This window comes from Bos indicus, chromosome 25, assembly GCF_029378745.1.
Source record: "Bos indicus isolate NIAB-ARS_2022 breed Sahiwal x Tharparkar chromosome 25, NIAB-ARS_B.indTharparkar_mat_pri_1.0, whole genome shotgun sequence".
NCBI classification, from domain to species: Eukaryota; Metazoa; Chordata; class Mammalia; order Artiodactyla; family Bovidae; genus Bos; species Bos indicus.
The window spans coordinates 26,165,261-26,190,157 of NC_091784.1; the positions used below are offsets into that span (position 1 = coordinate 26,165,261).

The following is a 24,897-nucleotide window of genomic DNA, read 5'->3' on the forward strand; positions in this document are numbered from 1 at the left end:
TGTGCTCTTCTGGAAGAATCTCACCCGACAAAACTGAGCCAACATTTCTGCCTGGAAACCAGCAGCTGGAGACGAATCATGATTCCTCATTAAGCTGGGCAGGGGCTCAGCCCTGTCCCCACCCTGCCGTTTTCTTCTGTCACACATGTCTCTGCAGAGGCTGTAGGTAGAAGCCAGGATCAAGGTTCAGAAAGCTGGGATGGGGCTGAAGGCCAGTGGGGCTGGGGCACTCCCATTCCTGGAGTTGAAGGACAGGCGGGCAGACTGCCAGGTGTAGTGAGCAGTGGATTAGCAGCTAGGCTGACGGGTTGCTAACCCAAGTTCTTTCCCTTTCTTGCTCTGTGACCTTGGGCAAGTTACCTTACTTCTCTGAGCTTCGTGGCTTTGCTGTTGCATATGACGGTGATGCTGGTTTAGTTGCTAAAGTCATACCTGACTCTTTGGCAACCCCATGGACTATAGCCCACCAGGCTCATCTGTCCGTGGGATTTCCCAGGCAAGAATCCTGGAGGGGGCTGCCATTCCCTTCTCCAGGGGATTTTCTTGACCCAGGGATCGAACCCGGGCCTTCTGCATTGCAGGCGGTTTCTTAACGGTTTGAGCCACCAGGGAAGCCTGTTGTAGATGATAGGGAATTCCAAGAACTGTCACCTGGGGAGGAACCTGGCAGTGGCAGGTGCTCAGTAAATACTTGGAAATCATGAGTCCGAGACAACCCATCTGGACAGGTTGTAATCTTCCTTTCCTTTTTTCTTTTTCCATTCTCACCTTGTCTAGCCATTTTATTTAAAAACAAACAAACAAAAAAAACCTTTACCCTCAAATAAACAAGCAGGTCACCACCAGCCTACTGGCTTAGTTTAGAGATTGTTTCAATGTCCAGAAACCATATTTCATCCTTATTTTATTCTTATCTCTTACACATTACAGACTGATGTCTTGAAAGAAGTAGTTTAGCAACTTCCCTGGTCCAGTGCTTTAAGGCCTCAGGCTTCCACTGCAGAGGTGGGCAGAAGGCGGGGGCGGGCTTGATCCCTGGCTGGGGAACCAAGATCCCGTGGTGCAGCCAGAAAAAAAAAAAGGCAGTTTGTCCTCCGATTGTGCTTTCTTTCAAGCAAGGTCCATGGAAGCTTACTTTTTTTCCCTCCCTTGCACCTTGGATTGGGAATGTCAACAGCATTTTTCACTATATTTTTAAAAAATCTGAACCAGACCTTTTGGACATTTAATATTTTAAGTCTATTCTAGTTTCTTTTTTTTTTTTAGAGTCCAAAATACATTTTTTGTTGTTGTTGCATTCTATGTATCATGTTTTCTGGGCTTCCCTGGTGGTTCAGATGGTAAAGAATCCACCTGCAATGAGGGAGACCTGGGTTTGATCCCTGGGTTGGGAAGATCCCCTGGAGAAGGGAATAGCTACCCACTGCAGTATTCTGGCCTGGAGAATTCCATGGTCAGAGGAGCCTGGAAGGCTACAGTCCATGGGGTCACAGAGCAGAACACAACTGAGTGACTTTCACATATATCATGTTTTCTGATATACTAGTTAAATTTCTTATGCCAATGCCAATCATAGTGTGATTTCCTTTGTTTCTTGCTTTTTAATTTTTTTTTTTTTTTTGGAGTTTAGTTGCTTTACATGGTTGTGTTAGTTTCTGCTGTACAGCAAAGTATTTTAGTTTCCTGAATAGGAAATATATCCATCTAAATCCTTCAAAAATAAAAACAATATAAAAAATTTACATTGAGCAGTCACTCTCGTGCATGTGCTTTCCAGGTGGTTCTCAGTATAAATAGAACCAATACAGTCTTATTTCCCCTCTTTCACAGAGAAAAGAATCATATAATGTCAAGTTTCTGCCCCTCGAGTTTTTCACTGAACATATGGCCGTCTTATCAGCTTGCCATTCTCTCACCCAGTATTCCATTCCCTTGTGTGGATCCGCCGTATTTATTCAGCCAGTCACCCGCTGTAATAGACTTATAGGTCACTTCTCATACTTTCCATTGCAAATTACGATGCAGGGAATACCTCGTGCGTGCATTTGTTTCCTGTTTGTGGAGGTATTTCTTCCCGGTTGATTCCTAGAAATGATATTGCTAGCTTAAAGGGATACTGCCTAAAGCCTCTCTGAAGATGTTGCCAAAATCCCCTCCACAGCGCCTGCATCATTTTATACGTCTCCCAACAGTACTCTAAAAGGCCTGCTTCCCAGCTCTCGTCAGCAGTATATTGTCACATCTCTGGATTTTTGCCAGCCCAATGATTGAGATGAAGTGGCATCTCAGTGGGATATTTGCCATTTAAATGAAATGACATAGATACATAAAATGAGAAAGGATGAGCCCTCGTATTTGGACAGCAGAAGAAATAAACTTCTTCAGGGATCAAACCCAGGTCTCCTACTTGGCAGGCGGATGCCAGATGCTTTACCACTGAGCCACCTGGAGAACCCTCCTATACTGGTTTGTTTACATGTATCAATGGCTATTTTCACCCTCCAATGGCAGGGTTGAGTAGTTGCACCAGAGACCTTAAAACTGCATGACTCTATGACCTGTAAATTTTTTTTTTTTTTATTTTATTCTCTGGCCCTTTATAAAGAAAGCCTATTGACTCCTGACCTGGAGGAGTGGATGTGAGAATACAGGAGATGAAGCTGGTGCATAGATCCTGGACCTTAGTAGGTGTCCTGTCCAGAACATTTCTGCTGCTGCTAAGTCGCTTCAGTCGTGTCCGACTCTGTGCGACCCCATAGACAGCAGCCCACAAGGCTCCCCTGTCTCTGGGATTCTCCAGGCAAGAACGCTGGAGTGGGTTGCCATTTCCGTCTCCAATGCATGAAAGCGAAAAGTGAAAGTGAAGTCACTCAGTTGTGTCCGACTCCTCGCGACCCCATGGACTGCAGCCTACCAGGCTCCTCCGTCCATGGGATTTTCCAGGCAAGAGTACTGGAGTGGGGTGCCATTGCCTTCTCCAGTCCAGAACATTTAACCTTCATCATATTGGTGCCCAGTTCGTGCCCCAACCTCTGACAAGTTCCTCCTACCCCAAGCCAAAAAAAATAGAGGGAAATAATTACAATAGTTATAACTTAGGGACCTCCCTGGTGGTCCAGTGGCTAAGACTCCACATCTCCCAAAGCAGGGGGAGCTGCATTCCATCCCTGGTCGGGGAAATAGATTCTGCCTGCTGCAATTAGAGATCCCACGTGCCATAACTAAGATCAGAAATCCCACGTGTCACAATTAAGACGTGGCACAGCCAAATAAATAAATAAAAATGAATATGTAAAAAAAAAGCATAGATCATAAAAATTAAAAATAGTTTAATTAGAAATATCATAAAGTTATATTTTGCATGTCTTTTATCACATACCATGCATTTCCAAATGCACCAAATATTACACATGCACATAGGTCTACATCAGTGGGTATAAAATCTTGTGTCCTGGAGACTGTTCTTTACGAGACATTTAAGGCTCTTTTCCAAGGGGAATTTTGACACTGATTTTCCCATGCCTGCCGACTTCAGAATCTAACATCCAAGGAAAATGCAACTTCCCTCTAAGTGGCAGCGATGAACATTATTATCTGCATCTAGAGCAAAGTAAAACTGAAGTGTCAGAATCTTCCAACCATTGAAAATTAATCCTAAGTGCAGATACAATCTCTCTGAAAGCCTGCATGGGAGAATGGTGTTGTATTTACAACAATTCAATCCAGTCATTTTTTTTTTTCTTTTCCCCAGGCCCACATCTGTTTCCTAAAGTGAGGTGCACATGTAGTGTTTACATTTAGCCTTATTGATTGTTTTCTGGCTGCAGCTGGCAGGGTCACCTTGCAAAATGCGGAGGAACAGCCCCTTCATTTCGCAAGCAGCATATATTGATGTTAATGTCACCTTCTTCCCCGCTCCCTGAGTCGATCTTGGTAGGAAGCTACTCAAAGGAGCTAAGTGCAGTAGACAGGCGCCATGTAATCTGGTTCCTTCTGTCCGTGGGGAGAAGGAGCCGTCTCCACACTGAGCTACCTGGAGAGGAGAGGGGCTCAGTGATGAGAGGACAGAGGCATTTGATAACAAACGTGCATAATTAGAGTGAATTATCTTCACTGGAAAATAAGCAAATTATCTTCCAATTTAATGAATAAAGAAGCTTCTAATTAACTCCGATAGAGAAATTCGCTTGCAAATTTCAGTGGTTAAGCTCTCTGTTCTTTGCATTAATATTTTCTTTTTATTGCCCACCCTAATTTTCTTTATTGCTCTTTATTGGTATCACAGAATTTTAGAGGTGGAAAGCAAACTCATTAGGTGATTCAGCCTACTTCTCATTAAAAAAAAAAAAAAAAAAGAAAGAAAATATGGCCCAGAGAGAACCTGTTGGATCCTGTGAGTTATCCAAGATCTCATAACATGTCAGCAATCCCCTGGACTGGATCCTCGTGCGTGTGTGTGACCGGCACGTGAAGGGCCTCCGCCGGACTCTGGGGTGTGCTGTGTTCACCCTGAACCAGCTTTGCTTCCCTCCTGCTCCTGGCCCTTGCCCTGGGCTTTGCTTGGCTCTGCAGCCATCTTACTGACTGCTAGACCTCCCTGATCTGTCCGCCCAGCAGTCCCGGTCTCCAGTCTGCTCTGTCCCCTTCCAGCTCCCGGCTCCTCACTGCATGGCCTACTACCTGGTATGTCCTCTCTGGTCTACCTTAGGGCCGACTCAGAGGCCCTCAACCAACAGCCAGAGCAGGTGTGCACAAGGGTTTGGAGGAGCCGTCCACCCTAGCTCCTGCCCCAGAGCATTAGGGATCAGAAGTCAGGTTAAAATCGACATGACAACCTGGATCACCTGATCCCTAGATCCCAGGCTATTTTTTTAAATCAATAAACTTTATTTTATGGAGCAGATTTAGGTTCATAGGGAAATTGAGTGCAAAGTACAGAGTGTTTTCATCTACCCCCTGTCCACACATGTGAAACCTCCCCCGCTATGGGCATCCTGCATCACAGTGGTATCTTTTTCTGGGCTATTTTTTTTTTTAAGTAATTAATTAATTTTATTTTTGGCTGTGCTGGGCTTTCTCCAGTTGCAGTGTGTGGGTTTCTCCTTGCAGTGGCTCCTTTTGTTGCGGAACATGGGCCCTAGGGTTCTCAGGCTTCAGACGTTTTGGCTCAAGGGCTTAGTTGCCCCAAGGCGTGTGAAACTTTACCACACCAGGGGTCAAACCCAGGTGCCCTGCGTTAGCAGTTGGATTCTCAGTCATTGGACCACCAGGGAAGTCCTTTTCTGGGCTCTTTTTCGTCTTTAAAACCCTAGGTTGTCTTAAGGCCAAAAAAAAAAAAAAGCAAACACACACACGAAGAACCTAATCAAAGTAGGTGTCTGTGAAACACAAAGGCATGCATGCTGAGCGTGTCAGATCCATTCACTCCGTCTTGTCATTCTGTGTTTATCTGTCCCTAAAGCCAGTGGCTGGTGGCTGCTCACACGTGGAGGTAGCCTTGCTCCGGCCCTCTCTCTTCTCTCTTTCAGAATCAATTTCAAATGTTGGGGGCTGGGATTCTCATTGGCTGTGATTGGGTCAAGGGCCCATACCCAGTGGAGCATACCAAATTCAGGGTTTGGGGTCATGTACAGTCATGGTTGCCACAGGATCACCCTGGGGATAGAGAGGAAGGAAAGAGAGAAGGGAGCAGTCTAGGGTGTCATGAGCTGAGCAGATACCTCCAATGGTGTCTGCTATACCATGATACTGTATTACCCAGGGTCTCCTAAAAATAGCTACCGCTTTTCTACATCCTTTTATGTATTGGCCCAAAGTTTGGCCAGTGCCAGAGGTTCATCTTTGCACCTTTGCTTTTTCCCTTATCCTTTTTTGGAAAGAGCCTCATCCCTTGACCTGAGCTTTTTTACCAGCTATGAGCAGCTCTCTGCGTCTTACTCACATGTGGACCCACCGGAAGTGACCACATGCAAAGATAAACATCTGGGACTTACCTGGCAGTCCGTGGCTAAGACTTCGTGCTCCCAGTTCAAGGAGCCCGGGTTCAATCCCCTGTCAGGGAACGAGATCTCACGTGCCACAACTAAGACCTGGCACAGCCAAGTTAATTAAAAAAAGAAAGTCTTTCCTCTCTGACTGTGTCCAGTTCTCTCGCCTCTCAATAAGTCATCACTCAGCCTTTCTGTTCCCACCTTCAGAATGCTCCTGGTTAACGGAACATGTGGTTGTGACATTCTCACGGATAGCCACCCGAGAGTGAAGTTGGACAATTTGTGAGACACACTGATGGTGTGCAGTGAGACTCCCATCTTATGTTCTAAAACCAAAGCGATTTATTAATTTTCCATCAGGGACTCCGTTCATAATGGCCGCTTCCATCAGAGTTATAAAAACTGCATTTGGAGTAGCATATTTAAACATCCTGATGTCGATCTGTGAAATGTATGCACACCTTCAGTGTTAGTCTTCTAGTTTTCTGAGAAAAGCAACAATTCTCTCTGAAATTGCCCCATTATGTGAAATGGGGCTGATTACTGCTAATCCACATTTGCACCGGCACCTATGTGGCGAGATCGGAGGTTTGCGTTGCATATTGGCACGCTGTCATCAAAGGTTGTATGTATGCGCACGGTGGAAGGCATTTTATATAATTCCAAACAATTTAATAAAAATGTAATTTGACTGGGAAAAACTACAGTCTGTCGGCCCTTGCAAAGTGCAGATAATGTTCTAGATTAAAGAGCGGAGGCTTTGTTCATTATAGTCAAATAATGTGTGTGTGTGAATTACCATTTCATTGCCGTTGGTCTATTTCAAGAGTATGCCATTTTCCCATTATCATAATAGGCTACATTTTCTTAAAATCATTTGATTATGATTGGTCCCGTCTATTCAGTTTTGCAAATAAAAAGCTTTTTTGGTGATAAACTAGCTGTTTTAAAACAGCCTCAAAATCTCTGGTTCTGCTTTTGAACTGCTACAGGTCAGACTCTGCGAAAGGCTGAGAGAAGCCGGTCCTGCTCTCGGGAGAAAAAGGAGGTAAATGAGCCACTGATGAGGGCTGGTGGGAGGCAATGGAATTTAAAAGAAGCTGAGGGAATGGGCTAGTGATTTAAAGATCCCTGGATCTCCTTTTCTGAGTCTCTAGCTTAAATCCCTGACCCAATGATAGTTGGCAACTGGAGTTATCAACCCAGTGTCATTAATAATCTCTTACTGAATGTATCAGTCAGTTATGGCTGTGTAACAAGTCACCCAGATTTTAGTGACTTGAAATAACGATGGGTTTAGTTCATGATTCTGAGGGTCAGCCATTTGGGCTCAGCTTCCCCTAAAGATTCTGCTGATGGGCCAGCACTTGCTGACCGCAGCTGGGCTTTATTTATGCATTGGCCATTAATAGCTGTGTCACCCTGGGGCTGTCTGAGCATCCGTTATGGTGCTTTAATTCTCCTTCAATGTCCTCCCCTCCTCCAGCAAGCTAGACAGGTTTGTTCACATTGAGGTTCAGAGGTTCAAGAGTATAAGAGTGGAAGACTCAGAAACTCCTGAGCCTTAGGCTCAGCACTTGAACGGTGTCACTTCTGCTAGCTTCTGTTTTTTAAAGCAGATCACAAGGTCAACACAGGTTCAAGGGGAAAGGGGAAATAGGCCCCAGTTCTTCATGGGAAGAGCTACAAAATATTGAAATATACCACATACTTGAAACTAACCATTCTTGAAATTTTTGAAATGTACTAAACTGAGCCCACTGGCACTGTGCTAGGCACCAGGGCTAAGACTAAGGGAGGGATGAGAGACAGGCCTTGATTTAGGGTGTGCACAGCACCGTTGGAAGGGATGTGCCACAAGATTATCACAGTACAGTGTGAAAGTGCCAGTCCCGGGAGAGAAGGACAAAGGGTGGGATTTCAGTACAGAAAAGAGATCACCTACCTCTGCCAGTGGTATCAAGAAAGGCTGATGTAAAGGTTAACTCTTGAGAGTGAGTAGTTTTCTAGGCCAGATAAACAGCATGGTCAAATGCAGAAAGATACGAATAAGGAAAGTTGCAAGGTCATTGAGCCTGAGAGGGGAAGTGGCAGGTAGGACCCGTGAATGACTGAAGGGCCCTTCGATCAAGTCCCAAGCCTGTGGGAGTTTACATTTGAGTTTTATTTAGTGGCTGATGGGAGCGGGGGTCTGAAGTCTTGGGTGCTCATCACCTATATCGACGAATCTTGAAATTCATTAACACTTCAGTACTCACACTCTTGACTGTAAACAGACCTGATTCCAAAGACAGAAGGAAACTTCTCAGGCTCAGATGCATCCAGGGGCTTAAACGGCCACAGGACCTGATTCTTCCTTCTGTAGCTCGTGGTGCTGCTGCTTCTGTGACGGCCTCGCCCCAGCCAGCTCTGAGGAGGCGGGTTAGGGTGGGCCTGCAAAGGACCCTGTGTTCTTGACTATGACTCTCATCCTCTCTCCTATTACCTCCTCTCTCAGCTGTAGTCAGAACAGCCAGCATGGCTTTCCTTCCTATATAATCGACCTTCTTGGGATGAGGGCTTGGAGATAACTGAGGAACTTGGATGCTAAGAAGACTGCAGTGTCAGCCCCCAGTGGGCACTCCAGCAGCTGAACTAGGGTGGATCTTCCCACTCCTTTCTGATGGGGGCATTTTTCTGAAGAAGTATCAAATGTGAGAGTCCTTTTGAATATACAGAGTAGAAATACTTTAGGTCAGGGGTCCCCAGCCCCCAGACCATGGACCAGTACCAGTCCACGGCCCGTTAGGAACCAAGCTGCACAGCAAGAGGGCAGCAGGTGAGCAAGTGAAGCTTCGTCTGTATTTACAGCTGCTCCTCATCACTCTCGTTACCGCCTGAGCTCCACTTCCTGTCAATCAGCAGCGGCATTAGATTCTCATAGGAGTTTGAACCCTATTGTGAAATGCCCATGCGAGGGATCTAGGGACCTTATGAAAATCATCCCGAAGTCATCCCTCCCCCCATCCCACTGCTCCCCCCATGCCACCCTGATCTGCATAAAAATTGAAAGCAAAAGTGTTAATCCCTCTGTCATGTCTGACTCTTTGCAACCCTATGGACATTAGCCCGTCAGGCTCCTCTGTCCACGGGATTTCCCAGGCAGTGGGTTGCCATTTCCTCCACCAGGGGATCTTCCCAACCCAGGGTTCCAACCTGGAGTCTGCTGCATTGCAGGCAGATTCTCTACTGTCCACAAAAACGGCCCCTGGTGCCAAAAAGGTTGGGGACCACTGCTGCTTTAGGTGGTTTTTTTCATGCTGCTCTTAAAATTCACGATTGATTCGTTGAAAGAAAATATTTGCAGTTGTTTCATCTGGGCAATAAGATTATGGAAGTGTTTCCCCCACCTCCTTGTGTTTTATGTACTGATTTTTATCATGAGGAATAAAGTAAACCCTAAAAATGAAAAAAGAAAAAAGCAGATGTACCTGTCTCCATGAAGATCCTTCCAGAAGCCTCAAGGTGGAGAAGCCAGAATGGGGGTGAGCACTGGCCTGCAGGCACCTGGTCTCCCCCGATTAAATGACCAAGAGCGAGTACCAGTCCTCTAAGGCCAGGAATGAATTGTTTAAACCTGAGGCCTTTGGTTGCATAATCACAGCATCTTATTTATCCACATTACGAAATTCACTGGAAAATGATGGAGCAAGGCATCCAGTAACTAGCAGAGACACTTTACCCCTCCCCTCCTCTCTCTCCTTGGCAACAGGACTCCCCTAATTGCCACTTTCCTGGCTACTCCCATCATGCCAGCCGCGGAGAGCGTTTCACATCACTCCTCTGAAAAATGCTTGAAGTGAGGGAAGGCAGAGGATGGGGTTGTTTATCACAACATCCAAGTTCAATCCTGAAAGACGTTTAAAACGGTTTCAGGCCCACTGAAAAAGAGAGTGCTGACTGTCTTAGCACGACTTTTGTTTGGTTAGAAAAACAAGAGAAAGAAACTAATAGCAAGCTGCCAGGACGCTCATCCTGTACATTATAACATGCCTTTCCACCCACCTCCTCTTTCCGCATTCCTGCCCACGTTGTCTGTGAAGTCCACACTTCCTGACTTTCTCTGCCTTACACAGGATGCCAGGTATAGCAGAAGCTTTGTCCCCATGAGAGGCAAGGGAAAGACAAGCTGGTGAGAACAAGTAGATGGGGTCCTGTGTCGTGTTCCTTCGGGGGTCGGGTATACAGGACAGCACACACCTTGGCAGGTGGACGGGCAGTTTGTATCCTGAGTGGGGATTGGGTACCATCCTGCATGGTTGTGGGCCAGCAATGCAAAGGGAGGACGAGAAGCTGTTCTCCATGAGCTTGCCAGGCCACTTTCAGCTCCAAAGTTGTGTTTTATTTGGCCCATACCATGTGACAGTCTTTTAAAATTAAGCGTTGTTGTTCTTTAGTCTCTAAGTCGTGTCTGACGCTTTTGCAGCCCTATGGACTGTAGCCCACCAGGCTCCTCTGTCCATGGGATTTCCCAGGCCAGAATACTGGAGTGGGTAGCCATATCCTTCTCCAGGGGATTTTCCCAACCCAGTGATCAAACCTGTGTCTCCTGCTTTGGCAGGCAGATTCTTTACCACTGAGCCACCTGGGAAGCCTGAAATTAGCTGATCACATTCAAAAATTGAGAGATTTCACCCAAAAAATGCAAGCTTCTGGCTTCTCTGCAAAATGGAGAGTGGCAACATTGAGTCCTTCCTTGTTCCTATGAGACAACAATGGGCATTTAAAAAACAAAACATTTTAGGGCTTTCCTGGTGGCTCAGTGGTAAATAATCTGCCGATCCAGGAGGATCCCACATGCCCTGGAACAACTAAGCCCATGTGCTACAGCTACTGAGACTGTGCTCTAGAGCCTGGGAACTGCAACTACTGAAACGCTTGTGGCCTAGAAACTGTACTTCGCAACAATAGAAACCACTTCAATGAGAAGCCCACTAACTGCATCTCCAGAGTAGCCTTCGCTTGCTGCAACTAGAGAAAAGCCTGCACAGCAAGGAAGACCCAACACAGCCAAAAATAAATAAATACAATTTAAATGTATATGTATGTGTGTATATAAATATGTTTGGTATGCCAGGCCTTAGTTGCAGCATGTGGGTTCTGGTTTCCCAACCAGGGATCAAACCCGGACCTCCTGCATTGGGAACTCGGAGTCTTAGCCACTGGACCACCAGGGAAGTCCCTGCGTAATGACTTTTGATGAAGACGTGTCCTCTTTTAATGGGACCCTCCCTGCCCCACCCTCCACACCTGCGTGACTGCAAGCAGGTATCAGAACCAGGCCTTGGGCTGGATGCTGGATGTCAGCGGTTCACAAATGTCACAGCATGTTTGTATCACTTGGGAGCTTTTAAACAACCTTATGCTAGGAGGGATTGAAGGCAGAAGGAGAAGAGGGAAGCAGAGGATGAGATGGTTAGATAACATCACCAACTCAGTGAACATGAATTTGAGTAAACTCCAGGAGATAGTGAAGGACGGGGAAGCCTGGCGTGCTACAGTCCATGGGGATGTACAGAGTCGGACACGACTTAGCAACCGAACGACAGCAACAACGGCCCAGGTCTCTTTCCAGATCAGTTAAATCACAATCTCTGGGGGTGTGACCGATGCATCAGAATTTTGTAATTCCCCCCAAGTGATTCTGACATGCAGCCATGGATGAGAACCAGCATTTATGTGCGTGTCTGTTATTATTTATTTTTAATTGGAGAATAATTGCTTTGCAATATTGTGCTGGTTTTTGGCATACAACAGCATGAACCAGCCATAAGTATACTTCTGCCCCTTCCCTCTTGAGCCTCTCCCCCACCCCGCCCAGTCCCACCCCTCTAGGTTGTTACAGAGTGCCGGGCTGAGCTCCCTGTCTTATTCAGCAGCTTCCCACTAGCAATCTATTTTACACATGATAGTGTATATATGAGGGCTTCCCCAGTGGTTCAGTGGTAAAGAATCTGCCTGCGATGCAGGAGACATGTGTCTGATCCCTGGGTTGGGACGATCCCCTGGAAGAGGGCATGGCAACCCACTCCAGTATTCTTGTCTGGAGAATCCCATGGACAGAGGAGCCTGGTGGGCTACAGTCCAGTGGGTTGCCAAGAGTTGGACCTAAGTGAAGCGACTGAGCACACACGCAATGTATATATGTCAATCCTAATCTCCCAATTCACTCCACCCTCCCCTTTCCCACTGTTGCCCACAGATATTGAGAACCAGCGTTTATACTTATTAAGTTCTCAGCCTGGGTGCTTCCCCATGCACTGCATGCCTGCACTACCCCCTACTAGACAGACAAGCACACATCATAGCAGAAAAGCATAGAGGAGATCCAGATCAAAGCCCCAGCGGGTGTTGGAGGAGAGAGAGACTTCCTGGAAGAGGCGGCTTTAACAGAGGCTTAGGAAGCGTGACAGTCATTTCTGAAAGAATATAGCTTGGATGGCTGGCCTGAAGTCAGTAGCTACTTTTGAAGTAGCTGGTAAAAATATCCTCCACCTCTTCTCTAGCAAGGATTCACGGCTCCTGCCTGTGGAGTTTATGTAGTGTTTCTGGCCTTTGGTCATGAATTGTTAATGATTTCTGAAATCATGGCCATTGTGGTTTACTCAAAAATCATTAGAAAGTAAATTTTTCATACAGTGTTAAAAATTTTAAAAAGCAAACAGGAAAACATAGAGGAGGAAGAAATATTTATTCATCAACCCCTTATTGATCAGGGCCCACACTGATGGCAACAGAAACACCGTGGGGCTCGAGAGCAAGGTGTTGAGGACACGCCCTGCTCTAACACAGAGCCGTGGAGGCCCCAGGCCACTCTGTGAACGGAGCCCGCAGTGTGCTTCTGCTCAAATGCTTGTCCTGTGACCTTTAGCCTAGTCTCTTGACCCGTCTCACCTCATTTGATAATTCCCACCTTGGAGATTTGGTATACAGAATCAAGGCAGTGATAAAGCGCTTAGCGCTGTGCATAGTAAATATTCCATAAATATTAGCTGCTACATAATTGTGATCATTCCTTAGCGTGTCTAGAATTTAAGAGAGACAGCCATGGCCTTGGATGGAAAAGACAGCACAATTGCACTCAGAGCTGAAGGGGTTTTCCTTGCTCCCGGCGGACTGTAGGCTGATTCCAGGCTTCCGGGTTCCTGGCTGTGCGCCCCAGGCAGGCAGCTCTGGGCCCGCACTGTAAACCACTCTGAGAGCCTTTTGTGATAATGGACTGCCTCCTCATGCAGCTGATGGGAGATTCTGCAAAATGCCCCTGACAGCACTCTCCTCTGCTGAGCTCACTTTGTAAAGGACTGCAGAAGTCATTTAACTCAAGCGCCTAGAAAATGTTAAGCCTTCCCTTTGCACACACATTTAAGTGTGCACATGCACACATGCGCACACACGAGCATTTCCTGCTGTTAACAGAGCCTTGTGGTACAAGGACCAGAGACGTCTTTCATGTTCGCCAAGCAGAGGAGGAGACTGGGATCTCAGGGGGACCCAGCAAAGCAGGGAGGCGAGGATTCAAGGTGCCTCCAGGGACCAGGCTCTCTGGACAGCTTGTCTGTGTGCCACCATGAACACGCGTTCATTCCCCTCTGGGCCCTGGACCTGGTGCTGTCTTCATACTCCTCTCTTCCAGTTATTCCTTCTCCCGGCTCAGAGGCCAGAGAGGGTCTGATCAACCTGCCTAATCAATACTAAGGGGCAGGGACTCCCCTGGTGGTCCGGTGGTTAAGAATCTGCCCGTCAATGCAGTGGACCAGGGTTCAGTCCCTGGTTGGGAAGATCCCACATGCCACAGGGCACCTGAGCCCCACGTGCCCCAACTACTGACGCCTGTGTGCCCTAGAGCCCCAGCTTCACAGCTGGAATAGCCACAGCAATCAGAAGCCCATGCACCTCAATTAGGGTCTAACACCCCAATCGCCACAACTAGAGAAAACCATAGCATAGCAATGAAAACCCAGAACAGGCAAAAATAAAATAAATAAGTGAAATTAAAAAAAAAAAAACCCACTAAATACATTGAAGGGTACGATGCTCTTGACATTAGCCCCCCAGTTGCCCTCCCAAGAGACAACCATTGTAATCAATTTCTGCCCTTCCAGAAATATTCTATCTGTCCTCTCTGCCCTTACCTCCACCCCCTGCCTTTTAACACAATGATAGCATGCAATACATTGTTCTGGATTTTTCTTTTTACTTAACAATGTGTCTTAGAGAATATCCTGTAGCAGCACATGTATACAAATCTCATTCATTCTTTTTTATGGCTGCCTAGTATTTCACTGTGAATGAATAAAAACCTAATCCTTTATTTGACATCTTTGGAGCCAAATGTGTTTCTAATTTTTTAGAATTTAGAAAGTAATATCCAAGTATAGCCCTGGGCCAGCATTCTGTAGTCAAATATATTAATATATGTGCAGGAAAATATGAATGTTTATACTACTATTAAGTGGGATAAAGACTTTAAATTTCATGTCAGTTCAGATCTGGTTTTGCTACTAAAAAATGACATATAGAGAATTGTGAAAGTGAGAAAGTGAAGTCGCTTAGTTGTGCCCGACTCTTTGCGATCCCATGGATAGTAGCCTGCACCAAGCTCCGCCGTCCATGGGATTTTCAAGGCAAGAGTACTGGAGTGGGTTGCCATTTCCTTCTCCAGGGAATCTTCCCAACCCAGGGATCGAACCCGGGTCTCTCACATTGTAGACAGACGCTTTACCGTCTGAGCCACCAGAGAAGTCCAAGAGAATTGTGAACTTGTCCATAAATATATGACTTCTTGTTGTTTAGGCTCTAAGCTGTGTCTGAGTCTTTTACAACCCCATGGACTGTAGGCTGCCAAAGCTCCCCTGTCCATGGGATTCTCCAGACAAGAATACTGGAGTGGGTTGCCATTTCCTTCTCCAGGGGATCTTCCTGACCCAAGGATTGAGCCAGTGTCTTAAATCTCCTGCATTGCAGGAGGATTCTTTACCACCGAACCTCCAGGAAAGCATAAATATATAACTAGTTCCCAGTTAACACCCTGGAGAAGGAAATGGCAACCCACTCCAGTATTCTTGCCTGGAGAATTCTATGGACAAAGGAGCCTGGTGGGCTACAGTCTATGGCATTGCAAAGAGTTGGACATGACTGAGCGACTGACAAATACTTCCTGGTTAATGACTAATCTAGGCTATCAGGAGTCTTCTGCTACTATAAGAGTTCAGTTCAGTTCAGTCGCTCAGTCGTGTCCGACTCTTCATGACCCCATGAATCGCAGCACGCCAGGCCTCCCTCTCCATCACCAACTCCCGGAGTTCACCCAGACCCACGTCCATCGAGTCAGTGATGCCATCCAGCCATCTCATCCTCTGTCGTCCCCTTCTCCTCCTGACCCCAATCCCTCCCAGCATCAGAGTCTTTTCCAATGAGTCAACTCTTTGCATGAGGTGGCCAAAGTACTGGAGTTTCAGCTTTTAGCATCATTCCCTCCAAAGAAATCCCAGGGCTGATCTCCTTCAGAATGGACTGGTTGGATCTCCTTGCAGTCCAAGGGACTCTCAAGAGTCTTCTCCAACACCACAGTTCAAAAGCATCAATTCTTTGGCGCTCAGCCTTCTTCACAGTCCAACTCTCACATCCATACATGACCACAGGAAAAACCATAACCTTGACTAGACGGACCTTTGTTGGCAAAGTAATGTCTCTGCTTTTGAATATGCTATCTAGGTTGGTCATAACTTTCCTTCCAAGGAGTAAGCGTCCAGTACTATAAGAGTACTGGAAAGAATATTCTAGAGCAGGCATCTCTGTGCAGTTGTGCAGGAATAGCCAAAGGTTAACTCTTATATAAGTAGAATTAATGGATCAAAGAGGATGTGATTTTTTAAAATCAGTGTTCCTAATTTGTCTTGTAATGGTGAATGAGTGGGGCAGAGTTTTTTGTTCAGGACACCTTGTGGAATTCTGGCCAGATTTGAATATGGCTGCCCTTGGCTGAGGCACCCACACTCAGTAGCCTCATCTGTGGTTCCCTGGTCCACTTTTCTTAGCAGGGAATGGGAGCAGGGTATTGTCCTGAAAACACGGGGGCATGTCCAGCACCTCGGTCTCCTGGGCCCTCGGCCCCAAGCACCTGTCGTGGCCAATTGTAGGAGGCCAGTGATTCTTCTTGTAAGTTTCAGACCGCGCCAGCCTGCAAACAGCAGACCCTTCCCTTTGCTCATTTCAGTTCTCAGTGTTCTTGCAGCTTCAGTTTTCTGGGGGATCAGGAACTGCCTCTTGCATATTTACAGATCTCCACTGCTTTGTTGAAAATGTTAAAAAAAATTTTTTTTTAAAAAGGAAGGGAGAGGGAAGAAAAGACAGTGGAAGCTAATGGTGCTGCATTACAAGAGCCTGTCCAGTGCAACAACTGACACTCCAAATCTATACTTTTCTTGGAATGAAGCCTTTTAGTTCACATTTCTGTGCAGAGAGGAGTGAGATTCATTTTACATCCAACAGCTAGTTGCATTCCCTATGGTGAAGTTAGTCTTTCTGCTTCTCGTGGTCTTGGTCTCTGTAGCTTTGAGAACTTGGACAGTGGGGCCTCCGGTGACATGAACAGCTTCTGATTTCTATAGGGGCAGGTCAGTCACATGGTGGGTTTAGAAGCAGCATAGCCAAGTAGTTGAGCCTGTGAACCCTGGACCCAAACAGCCCGGATTCCTAGGCTCCTGCCATCACTCAGGCAAGATACCTATCCTGTCTGTGGCTTGGCTTACTCTTCTAAAGAGTAGGAATATGGGCTTCGCCTGCCAAGGCGGTAGACACAGGTTCAATCCCTGATCCTGGAGGATCCCACGTGCCTCGGAGCAACTGAGTCTATGTACCACAACTATTGAACCTGTGCTCTAGAGTCCAGGAACCACACCTACTGAGCCCATGTGTCGCAACTACTGAAGCCTTTGCCCCCGGAGCCCTAGCTCAGCAACAAGAGAAGCCACTGAAATGAGAAGACTATGCACCACTATTAGAGGCTTCCCTGGTGGCTCAGATGGTGAAGAATCTGCCTGCAGTGTGGGAGACCTGGGTTCCATTCCTGGGTCGGAAAGACCCCTGGAGAAGGGAATGGCTACCCACTCCAGTATTCTGGCCTGGAGAATTCCATGGACTGTATAGCCCATGGGGTCACAAAGAGTTGGACACGACTGAGTGACTTGTGCTTTCCTGCTCTCCACGACTAGAAAAAAGCCCATGCAGCAACGAAGACCAAGTACAGCCAAAAATAAATAAATAAAATAATTTTTCTTTTATTTTTTCAAAAAAAGAGTAGGGATAGTATAGAACCTATAGTCTAGTGGTGACGTAAGGATCCAGTGAGCTAATGCATGTAAAGTGCTTAGAATGGTGCCTGGTACTTACTAGGAGCTGGATACGTGTTGAGTATTATAATTTAGGACTGGTATTGTAATTAGTATTATACTGAGGGCAAAATGCCCTGTTTAAAAACCTAATCCCTTCCGAGTCAGAGGTGAGTGAGAACTCTTGCTAAGAAAAAGCAGGACACAGATTGGTCATTGTTCCTCGCTGCTTCAGTGCGATGGAACAGCACATCATCCCTCTTGTGAGAATTACCTTGCCCTTGAAATCACCAGCCTACTCCCAGGCCCCAGCCATCAGGCTGTGAGCTGCAGGAAACGTGTACGCAGCTGCTGAGCCTGTAACCCAAGCTGAACAAACGGCAAGGCCAAGAATCGAGCTTCAAGAAGCAAAGAGAATCAATTTCTGATAAAGTGCCAGGAAGGAGATTGACACGTCTAAAACCTTCCTGGTATCAGCTGAGCTTCCAACACAAGATTAAACTTGAAGAAAAAAACCCATCAGAGAGCTGCAATTTGTGACCAGAAGGCGATAATGTTGACAGCTTCTTCCCAAGTCAGGTTTGGATAAGCAGTGTGCCCTTCACCAGAGCATCAAAATTTTCTATATCCTCAAATCCTAGGCATTAAATTGCCCTGAGTCTCCCTTTACCTCTCCACCCCGCCTCCCCAATCACTTTATAGAATGCAGAATATGATGAGAAAAGAAAATGATACTATCCAAGTGAAGGAGGTTCTTGCAAATTACTAATGAAAGGTGTGTGTCGTGGTGAATAGGAGCCCAGAACTATTGCCCAGTCTGGGAACACCTCTGGAGGAGCAGGGCCAGGGCTGTAAGAGTGCCAGACCCCCAGGGCTCCCGTCCCAAGTTACCGTGGCTGACCGTAGGCACACCCTTGCTCCCTGCTCTGGGCCTCCGTTTCCCCTGCAACCACCCCAGGTCTGATAAGAGCTGACATCAACTTCATCAGGGCCCACAAGCCATGTCTCTGAGGCTCTGTTCAAGTGATAGAAGCCCTCCTCAGCCCAGCTTCAGGGCTTCTCTGGTGGTCCGGTGATCTGGTTGCCATGCAGGGGACACCAGTTCGATCCCTGGTCGGGGAAGATCCCATATGCTGCGGAGCAAGTCAGCCTGTGAGCCACAACTAGTGAGCCAGAGTGCAGCAACTATTGAGACCTGCATGCCGAGGGCCTGTGCTCCACCGCAGTGAGAAGCCTTCCTTTCTCAATCCAGATGCTATGAGTTAACTTTCCACTTTTATGGGTTTACCTAGACAAATATAACATGCTCTAACATCTGTTAGGCACCTTCCTTAGCCCTTCTCGGTCTCCTTAGCTCTAAAGTGGACGGTGTTCGTCCTTCCTCTCCAGATGTCCAAGGGCTCTGTGTGGATAAGGAAGATATACATGGGAAGCCCAGCCCCGCTCGGAGGATGCCCTTGCCTTTCACACCAGGCACTTTCTCTCTCCTCCCCACGGATCCTGCTGCTGGGTCAGAACTAGACAGGGTCCCAGACTCCTGGGACCACAGGGCTGGGCAGGTGAATGAGAAGCTGGGGCAGTGACTGCCAGATAAATGAAAGCCTCAGTTTCCTTGCCCGATGACCCAAGATGGTCTGACACTGGCCTTCCCCAGCTAAGCACTGTTAACGATGGCTACATTCCCATTTGTTGTTGTTTTAGTCGCTAAGTCATATCCAATGCTTTTGGACTGTAGCCCACCAGGCTCCTCTGTCCATGGGATTTTCCAGGCAAGAATACTGGAATAGGTTGCCAATTTCCTTCTCCAGGGGACCTTCCTGACCCAGGGATTGAACCCAAGTCTCCTGCATTGGCACGTGGATTCTTTTGCCACTGAGCCACCTGGAAAGTCCTGCATTTCCCTTGGAGGCTGCTGAAGAGATTATATGCCCCTCCTCACCCTCCGCTATGTGTAGGAAAGTCCAAGAAAGTTCTCAGCTTCTTTCTACTTTGATGGCCTTTTGCTTTTTCAATATAGAAGCCTAAACTCTTGCAAAAATCTCTTTGAACTGCCCATGCTCTGTTGGTGCCCTGGGAGATGGCTTGGCACATGAGAAACGGAATGGCAAGAGTGATCAAGGGCAGGGAATCAAGGGCTTTGGTTTGCATCCTGGTTCTAACTCTTAATTTGCTGTGTGGTCTTTGAAAGTGAAAGTAAAAGTCACTCAGTCACGTCCGACTATACAGTCCGTGGAATTCTCCAAGCCAGAATACTGGAATGGGTAGCCTTTCACTTCTCCAGGGGATCTTCCCAACCCAGGGGTCAAACCCAGGTTTCCTGCATTGCAGGTGGATTCTTTACCAGCTGAGCTTTCTTGGCACTTTACATAACCTCTCTGTGCTTCAGTTTCCATCTGCTGAATGGAACTGAAAGCATGGTACCATCTCATGGGGCTGTTGAGAGAATTAAATAATACATATGAAGTACTTAGAACTGTACCTGTAAGTCCTGTTTAAAAGTATGTTATTGTTATTTGTCCAGTCCCACCGCTGGGTCCCATTCCAGAATGTTCCATCAGCTGGGGTAGCTGGGGGAGGCAGTGCTGGTGTAGTTCATATCTGCAGGCATTGACTTCAATGGGGCTGGCTCCAGACATTTTAATGTCTTTTTGATTCCAGAACTAATGCATGCCTATTGTAGAAAAATAGAAGAGGCTTAATGCTACAAAAATTCATCCTTATCCTACCATCTATAAAGTCACTATTTTTATTTATTTTTTTATTCCCTTCTCAGTTCAGTTGCTCAGTCATGTCCAACCCTTTGCGACCCCATGGACTGCAGCACGCCAGGCTTCCCTGTCCATTACCAACTCCTGGAGCTTACTCAAACTCATGTCCACTGAGTTGGTGATGCCATCCAACCATCTTATCCTCTGTTGTCCCCTTCTTCTCCTGCTTTCCATCTTTTCCAGCATCAGAGTCTGTTCCAATTGGTCAGTTCTTTGCATCAGGTGGCCAAAGTGTGGGAGTTTCAGCTTTAGCATCAGTTCTTCCAATGAATATCCAGGACTGATTTCCTTTAGGATAGACTGGTTGGATCTCCTTGCAGTCCAAGGGACTCTCAAGAGTCTTCTCCAACACCACAGTTCAAAAGCATCAATTCTTTGGCACTCAGCTTTCTTTATTATCCAACTCTCACAGCCATACATGACTACTGGAAAAACCATAGCATTAATTAGATGAACCTTTGTTGGCAAAGTCATGTCTCTGCTTTTTAATATGCTGTCTAGATTGATCATAGCTTTTCTTCCAAGGAACAAGTGTCTTTTAATTTCATGGCTGCAGTCACCATCTGCAGTGATTTTGGAGCCCAAGCAAGTAAAGTCTTTCACTGTTTCCATTGTTGCCCCATTTGCCATGAAGTGATGGGACTGGATGCCATGATCTTCGTTTTCTGAATGTTGAGCTTTAAGCCAACTTTTTCACTCCCCTCCTTCATTTTCATTAAGAGGCTCTTTAGTTCTTCTTCACTTTCTGCCATAAGGGTGGTGTCATCTGCGTATCTGAAGTTATTGATATTTCTCCCGGCAATCTTGATTCCAGCTTGTGCTTCTTCCAGCCTGGTGTTTCTCATGATATACTCTGTGTATAAGTTAAGAAAGCAGGGTGACAATATACAGCCTTGATGTACTCCTTTCCTGATTTGGAACCAGTCTGTTGTTCCATGTCCAGTTCTAACTGTTGCTTCTTGACCTGCATACGGATTTCTCAGGAGGCAGGTCAGGTGGCCTGGTATTCTCATCTCTTTAAGAATTTTTCACAGTTTATTGTGATCCACACAGTCAAAGGCTTTGGCATAGTCAATAAAGCAGAAATAGATGTTTTTCTGGAACTCTTTTGCTTTTTCAATGATCCAATGGATGTTGGCAATTTGATCTCTGGTTCCTCTGCCTTTTCTAAATCCAGCTTGAACATCTGGAAGTTCATGGTTCACGTATTGCTGAAGCCTGGCTTGGAGAATTTTGAGCATTACTTTGCTAGAGTATGAGACGAGTGCAATTGTGAGGTAGTTTGAGCAGTTTTTGGCATTGCCTTTCTTTGGGATTGGAATGAAAACTGACCTTTTCCAGTCCTGTGGCCACTGCTGAGTTTTCCAAATTTGCTGGCATATTGAGTGCAGCACTTTCATAGCATCATCTTTTAGGATTTGCAATATCTCAACTGGAATTCCATCACCTCCACTAGCTTTGTTCGTAGTGACGCTTCCTAAGGCCCATTTGACTTTGCATTCCAGAATGTCTGGCTCTAGGTGAGTGATCACACGATCATGGTTATCTGGGTCATGAAGATCTTTTTTGTATAGTTCTTCTGTGTATTCTTGCCACCTCTTCTTAATATGCAACTATATATATTTCAGGCTTAGGATCATACTAAAGGACAATTATAAATGCCTACCTTCCATTTATTTTTAGTTACTTTTTTATTGCGGTATAACTTCCATATGATAAAGGGGACAATCTTTGGTGTACAGTTTTATGAATTTTATGAGTGCTCCTGTGTTACCACTACCCACGTCAAAATACGGACCATTCCTAGCGATGCAGGAGGCATCTTCATGCCCGCTCGCAGGTACTGCAGCTCTCCAGGAGGGGGACCACTGTCTTGGCTCTAGTGGTATAGATTAGTTTTGCCTGTATTTGAACTTCATATAAAAGGATTCACAGAGTAAGCACAATTTTTTGGTCCTTGTTTTGTTTTTGTTGAACGTATCTGTGAGATTCATGCATGTTTTTGTTTTATTTACTTATTGTGGGGTGTGCTGGGTCTTTGTTGCTGCACACAGGCTTTCTCTCGTTGCGGTGAGCAGGGGTTACTCTCCAGTTTGCGGTGCCCGGGCTTCTCACGGCAGTGGCTTCTCTTGTCCGGGCGCATGGGCTCTAGGGCTCCCGACTTCAGTAGTTGCGACACACGGGCTAGTTGTAGCACAGGGGCTCGGCTGCCCCACAGCTGAGGAATCTTCCCTCACCAGGATCAAACCCATGTCCCCTGCACTGGCAGGAGGATTCGTATCCACTGGACCACCAAGGAAGGCTTCATCTGTGTTTTTTAAATGTATTAATAGTTTGCTCTTTACCACTGTGGTATTAAACCTTCAGTTATCCTTTTATTAGAATAATTAAATTGTGAATTTTAAAAATAATTTACCTGTCATTATTTTTTTTTAATTTCAAGTTTGTTCACTAAATTAAAAAATGTTCTTCAAACATACCCCAACCTAATAACCCTGTCTAGAAATAACCTGTTTTTTTTTTACTTTTTTTTTATTTTTAAACTTTACAAATTGTATTAGTTAGAAATAACCTGTTATTTGTAGAATGTTCACCTTTCTAGACTTTTTCCTGTTTATTACAGTTCTAGTCCTTGTTTCAGTTGGAAGTGCATTTGGCTGCAAAGAACAGGAAACCCAACTAACAATGGCCTACACCAGGGATCAGCAAGCATTTTATGTCACGACTACTCAATTCTGTCATTGTAGTGCGGAAACAGCCATATCAGTATGTTAATTAGTGAATGGGGCTGTGTTTCAATAAAACTTTATTGACCAAAAAAAAAAATATGTGGTGGGACAGATTTGGCCTGTGGGGTATACTTTTTTGGCCCTTGGGTTAACAATAGGGATTTATTTGGCTCATGTGGCAAGAAACCTAGAAATAGCCTTATAAAAAAAGCCTAAAGATTTATATTCCTACTAAAAATATTTGAGAATGCCAGACTCTCAAACCTTGCTAATAGTGGATATTAACAGCCTATCCTGTTTTTGCCAGTACTTTTTTGTCCTTATTCCTGGGTTTGGGGAAACACCTCTGCCTGATCTTCCAACTCAGTAATTATATCTATATCTATTCTGTTCTCCATTATCTTTAAAAAAGTTATTGATTGATTTATTTTGTTTTTATTTTTTTGTTGCACTGAATCTTCATTGGTGTGCACGGACTTTCTCTAGTGGCAGCAGCTTCTCGTTGCAGTGGCTTCTCTTACTGTGGAGCACGGGCTGTAGGCACACAGGCTTCAGTAGTTGTGGCACACAGGCTTAGTTGCTTTGCAATATGTGGAATCTTCTCAGACCAGGGATCGAACCCATGTCCCCTGCATTGGCAGGCAGACTCTTATCCACTGTACCACCAAGGAAGTCCTCTTCGTTGTCTTTTGATCTTTTTTTAGTTTTGATGATTAAATGTTTTATTCATGATTTCTTATTCTGTTCCATAGTAGGTAGTTCAAGGAGTCAGTGCCTTCTCTGATTCTTCTGATAATATTAAAAATGTTTGTAATGCCTCTGCTTGCATCGTTATCTCTTTCTTTCATTGTTTGTTTGTTGAATTCACCCTTCTCTTTCATGGTGTGAGTTTTCTTGAAATGTTTGGTAATTTGTGCATATGTGCTCTTCTATGTAATGTGATCTGTTTTGTTGTCTGTGAATGCTTTTTCTTTTTACGAGAGTTTGCTACCAGTGATTATGGGAAGAAGGGTGGAAATTACCACAAAAAATGTGATGCTTGTCTTCTAAACACAGAATTCTTCCTTTTTCTCCTGGATATATCCTGCTGTTCTGTCCCAGAGACCCACAGTCACAGCTCCTACAATCTGGATGGATTGAAGAGCCACTTCTTGGCATCCTCATAGGCATTCTCAACGCGTCTCTTTCACCTTTAACCTCAGGTCCCCTCCTCTCCCTGGAGAATGTGTTGCCTCTAGGCTTGGAGCAGCCCAAGACCCCCTTCCCGTGTCACAATCCTCCTTCCGAGCTTTCGATTTGGCCTGCGCTTCTTTTCATTCATCCAGTTCTGTCTGCCAGCTTTTCTCAAGGATTTCTCAACATTTTAAATCCAGCAGTATCACCCCTCTTCATCTTCCTGTGAATTTTGTTTTGTTTTTTAAAAATGTTTATTTATTTAGTTCTAAGTGTTAGCTGCTCAGTCGTGTCTGACCTCCTGCGACCCCAGGGACTGTAGCCCGTAAGGCTCCTCTGTGCATGGGATTCTCCAGGCAAGAGTACTGGAGCGGGTTTCCATTTCCTTCTCCAGGAGATCTTCCTGACCCAGCGATGGACCCTGGGTCTCCTGCATGGCAGGTGGATTCTTTACTGTCTGAGCCACCAGGGAGGTTGCATGAGGTCTTAGTTGCAGCAGGTGGGGTCTTTTGCTGAGGTGCGTGGGCTTCTCTCTAGTTGCAGTGCCCAGTCTCCAGAGCCAGGGGCTCAGTAGTTGCAGCACATGGGCTTAGTTGCTCCATGGCATGTGGCATCTTAGTTCCCAGACCAGGGATCAAATGAACCGAGTCCCTCTATTGGAAGGCAGGTTCTTAACCACTGGATCACCAGGGAAGTTCCTTATGAATTTTAAATGGTATCATTTCTATGGACTTGGGTAGCAGAGGCTGCTGTGTGTACTTGCTCTTGGTCTTCCCAGCTTGATTCAGTCTCAAGGTGACTTCTTATTAAGAGTTTTTACCTTCCTGGTCACCTTCATCTGGACAAGTTCATTTTTCTCTAAAAATAC

At 45.7% G+C, this 24,897-nt stretch overlaps 1 protein-coding gene across 3 annotated transcripts in view; it reads left to right on the plus strand.

Annotated features, from left to right (window-relative positions):
* KATNIP (katanin interacting protein) overlaps positions 1 to 24,897 on the plus strand; it is a 229,835-nt gene that overhangs the window by 13,553 nt on the left and 191,385 nt on the right. For 2 of the 3 annotated variants that reach the window (XM_019988190.2, XM_070779845.1), the window contains one exon: positions 6,983 to 7,038. The exons of the other annotated variant lie outside the window; for it this stretch is intronic. In XM_019988190.2, coding sequence (XP_019843749.2) covers positions 6,983 to 7,038 — 56 coding nt within the window. Of the gene's footprint in view, positions 1 to 6,982; positions 7,039 to 24,897 lie in introns of those variants that run through there. 3 annotated transcript variants of the gene reach the window in all.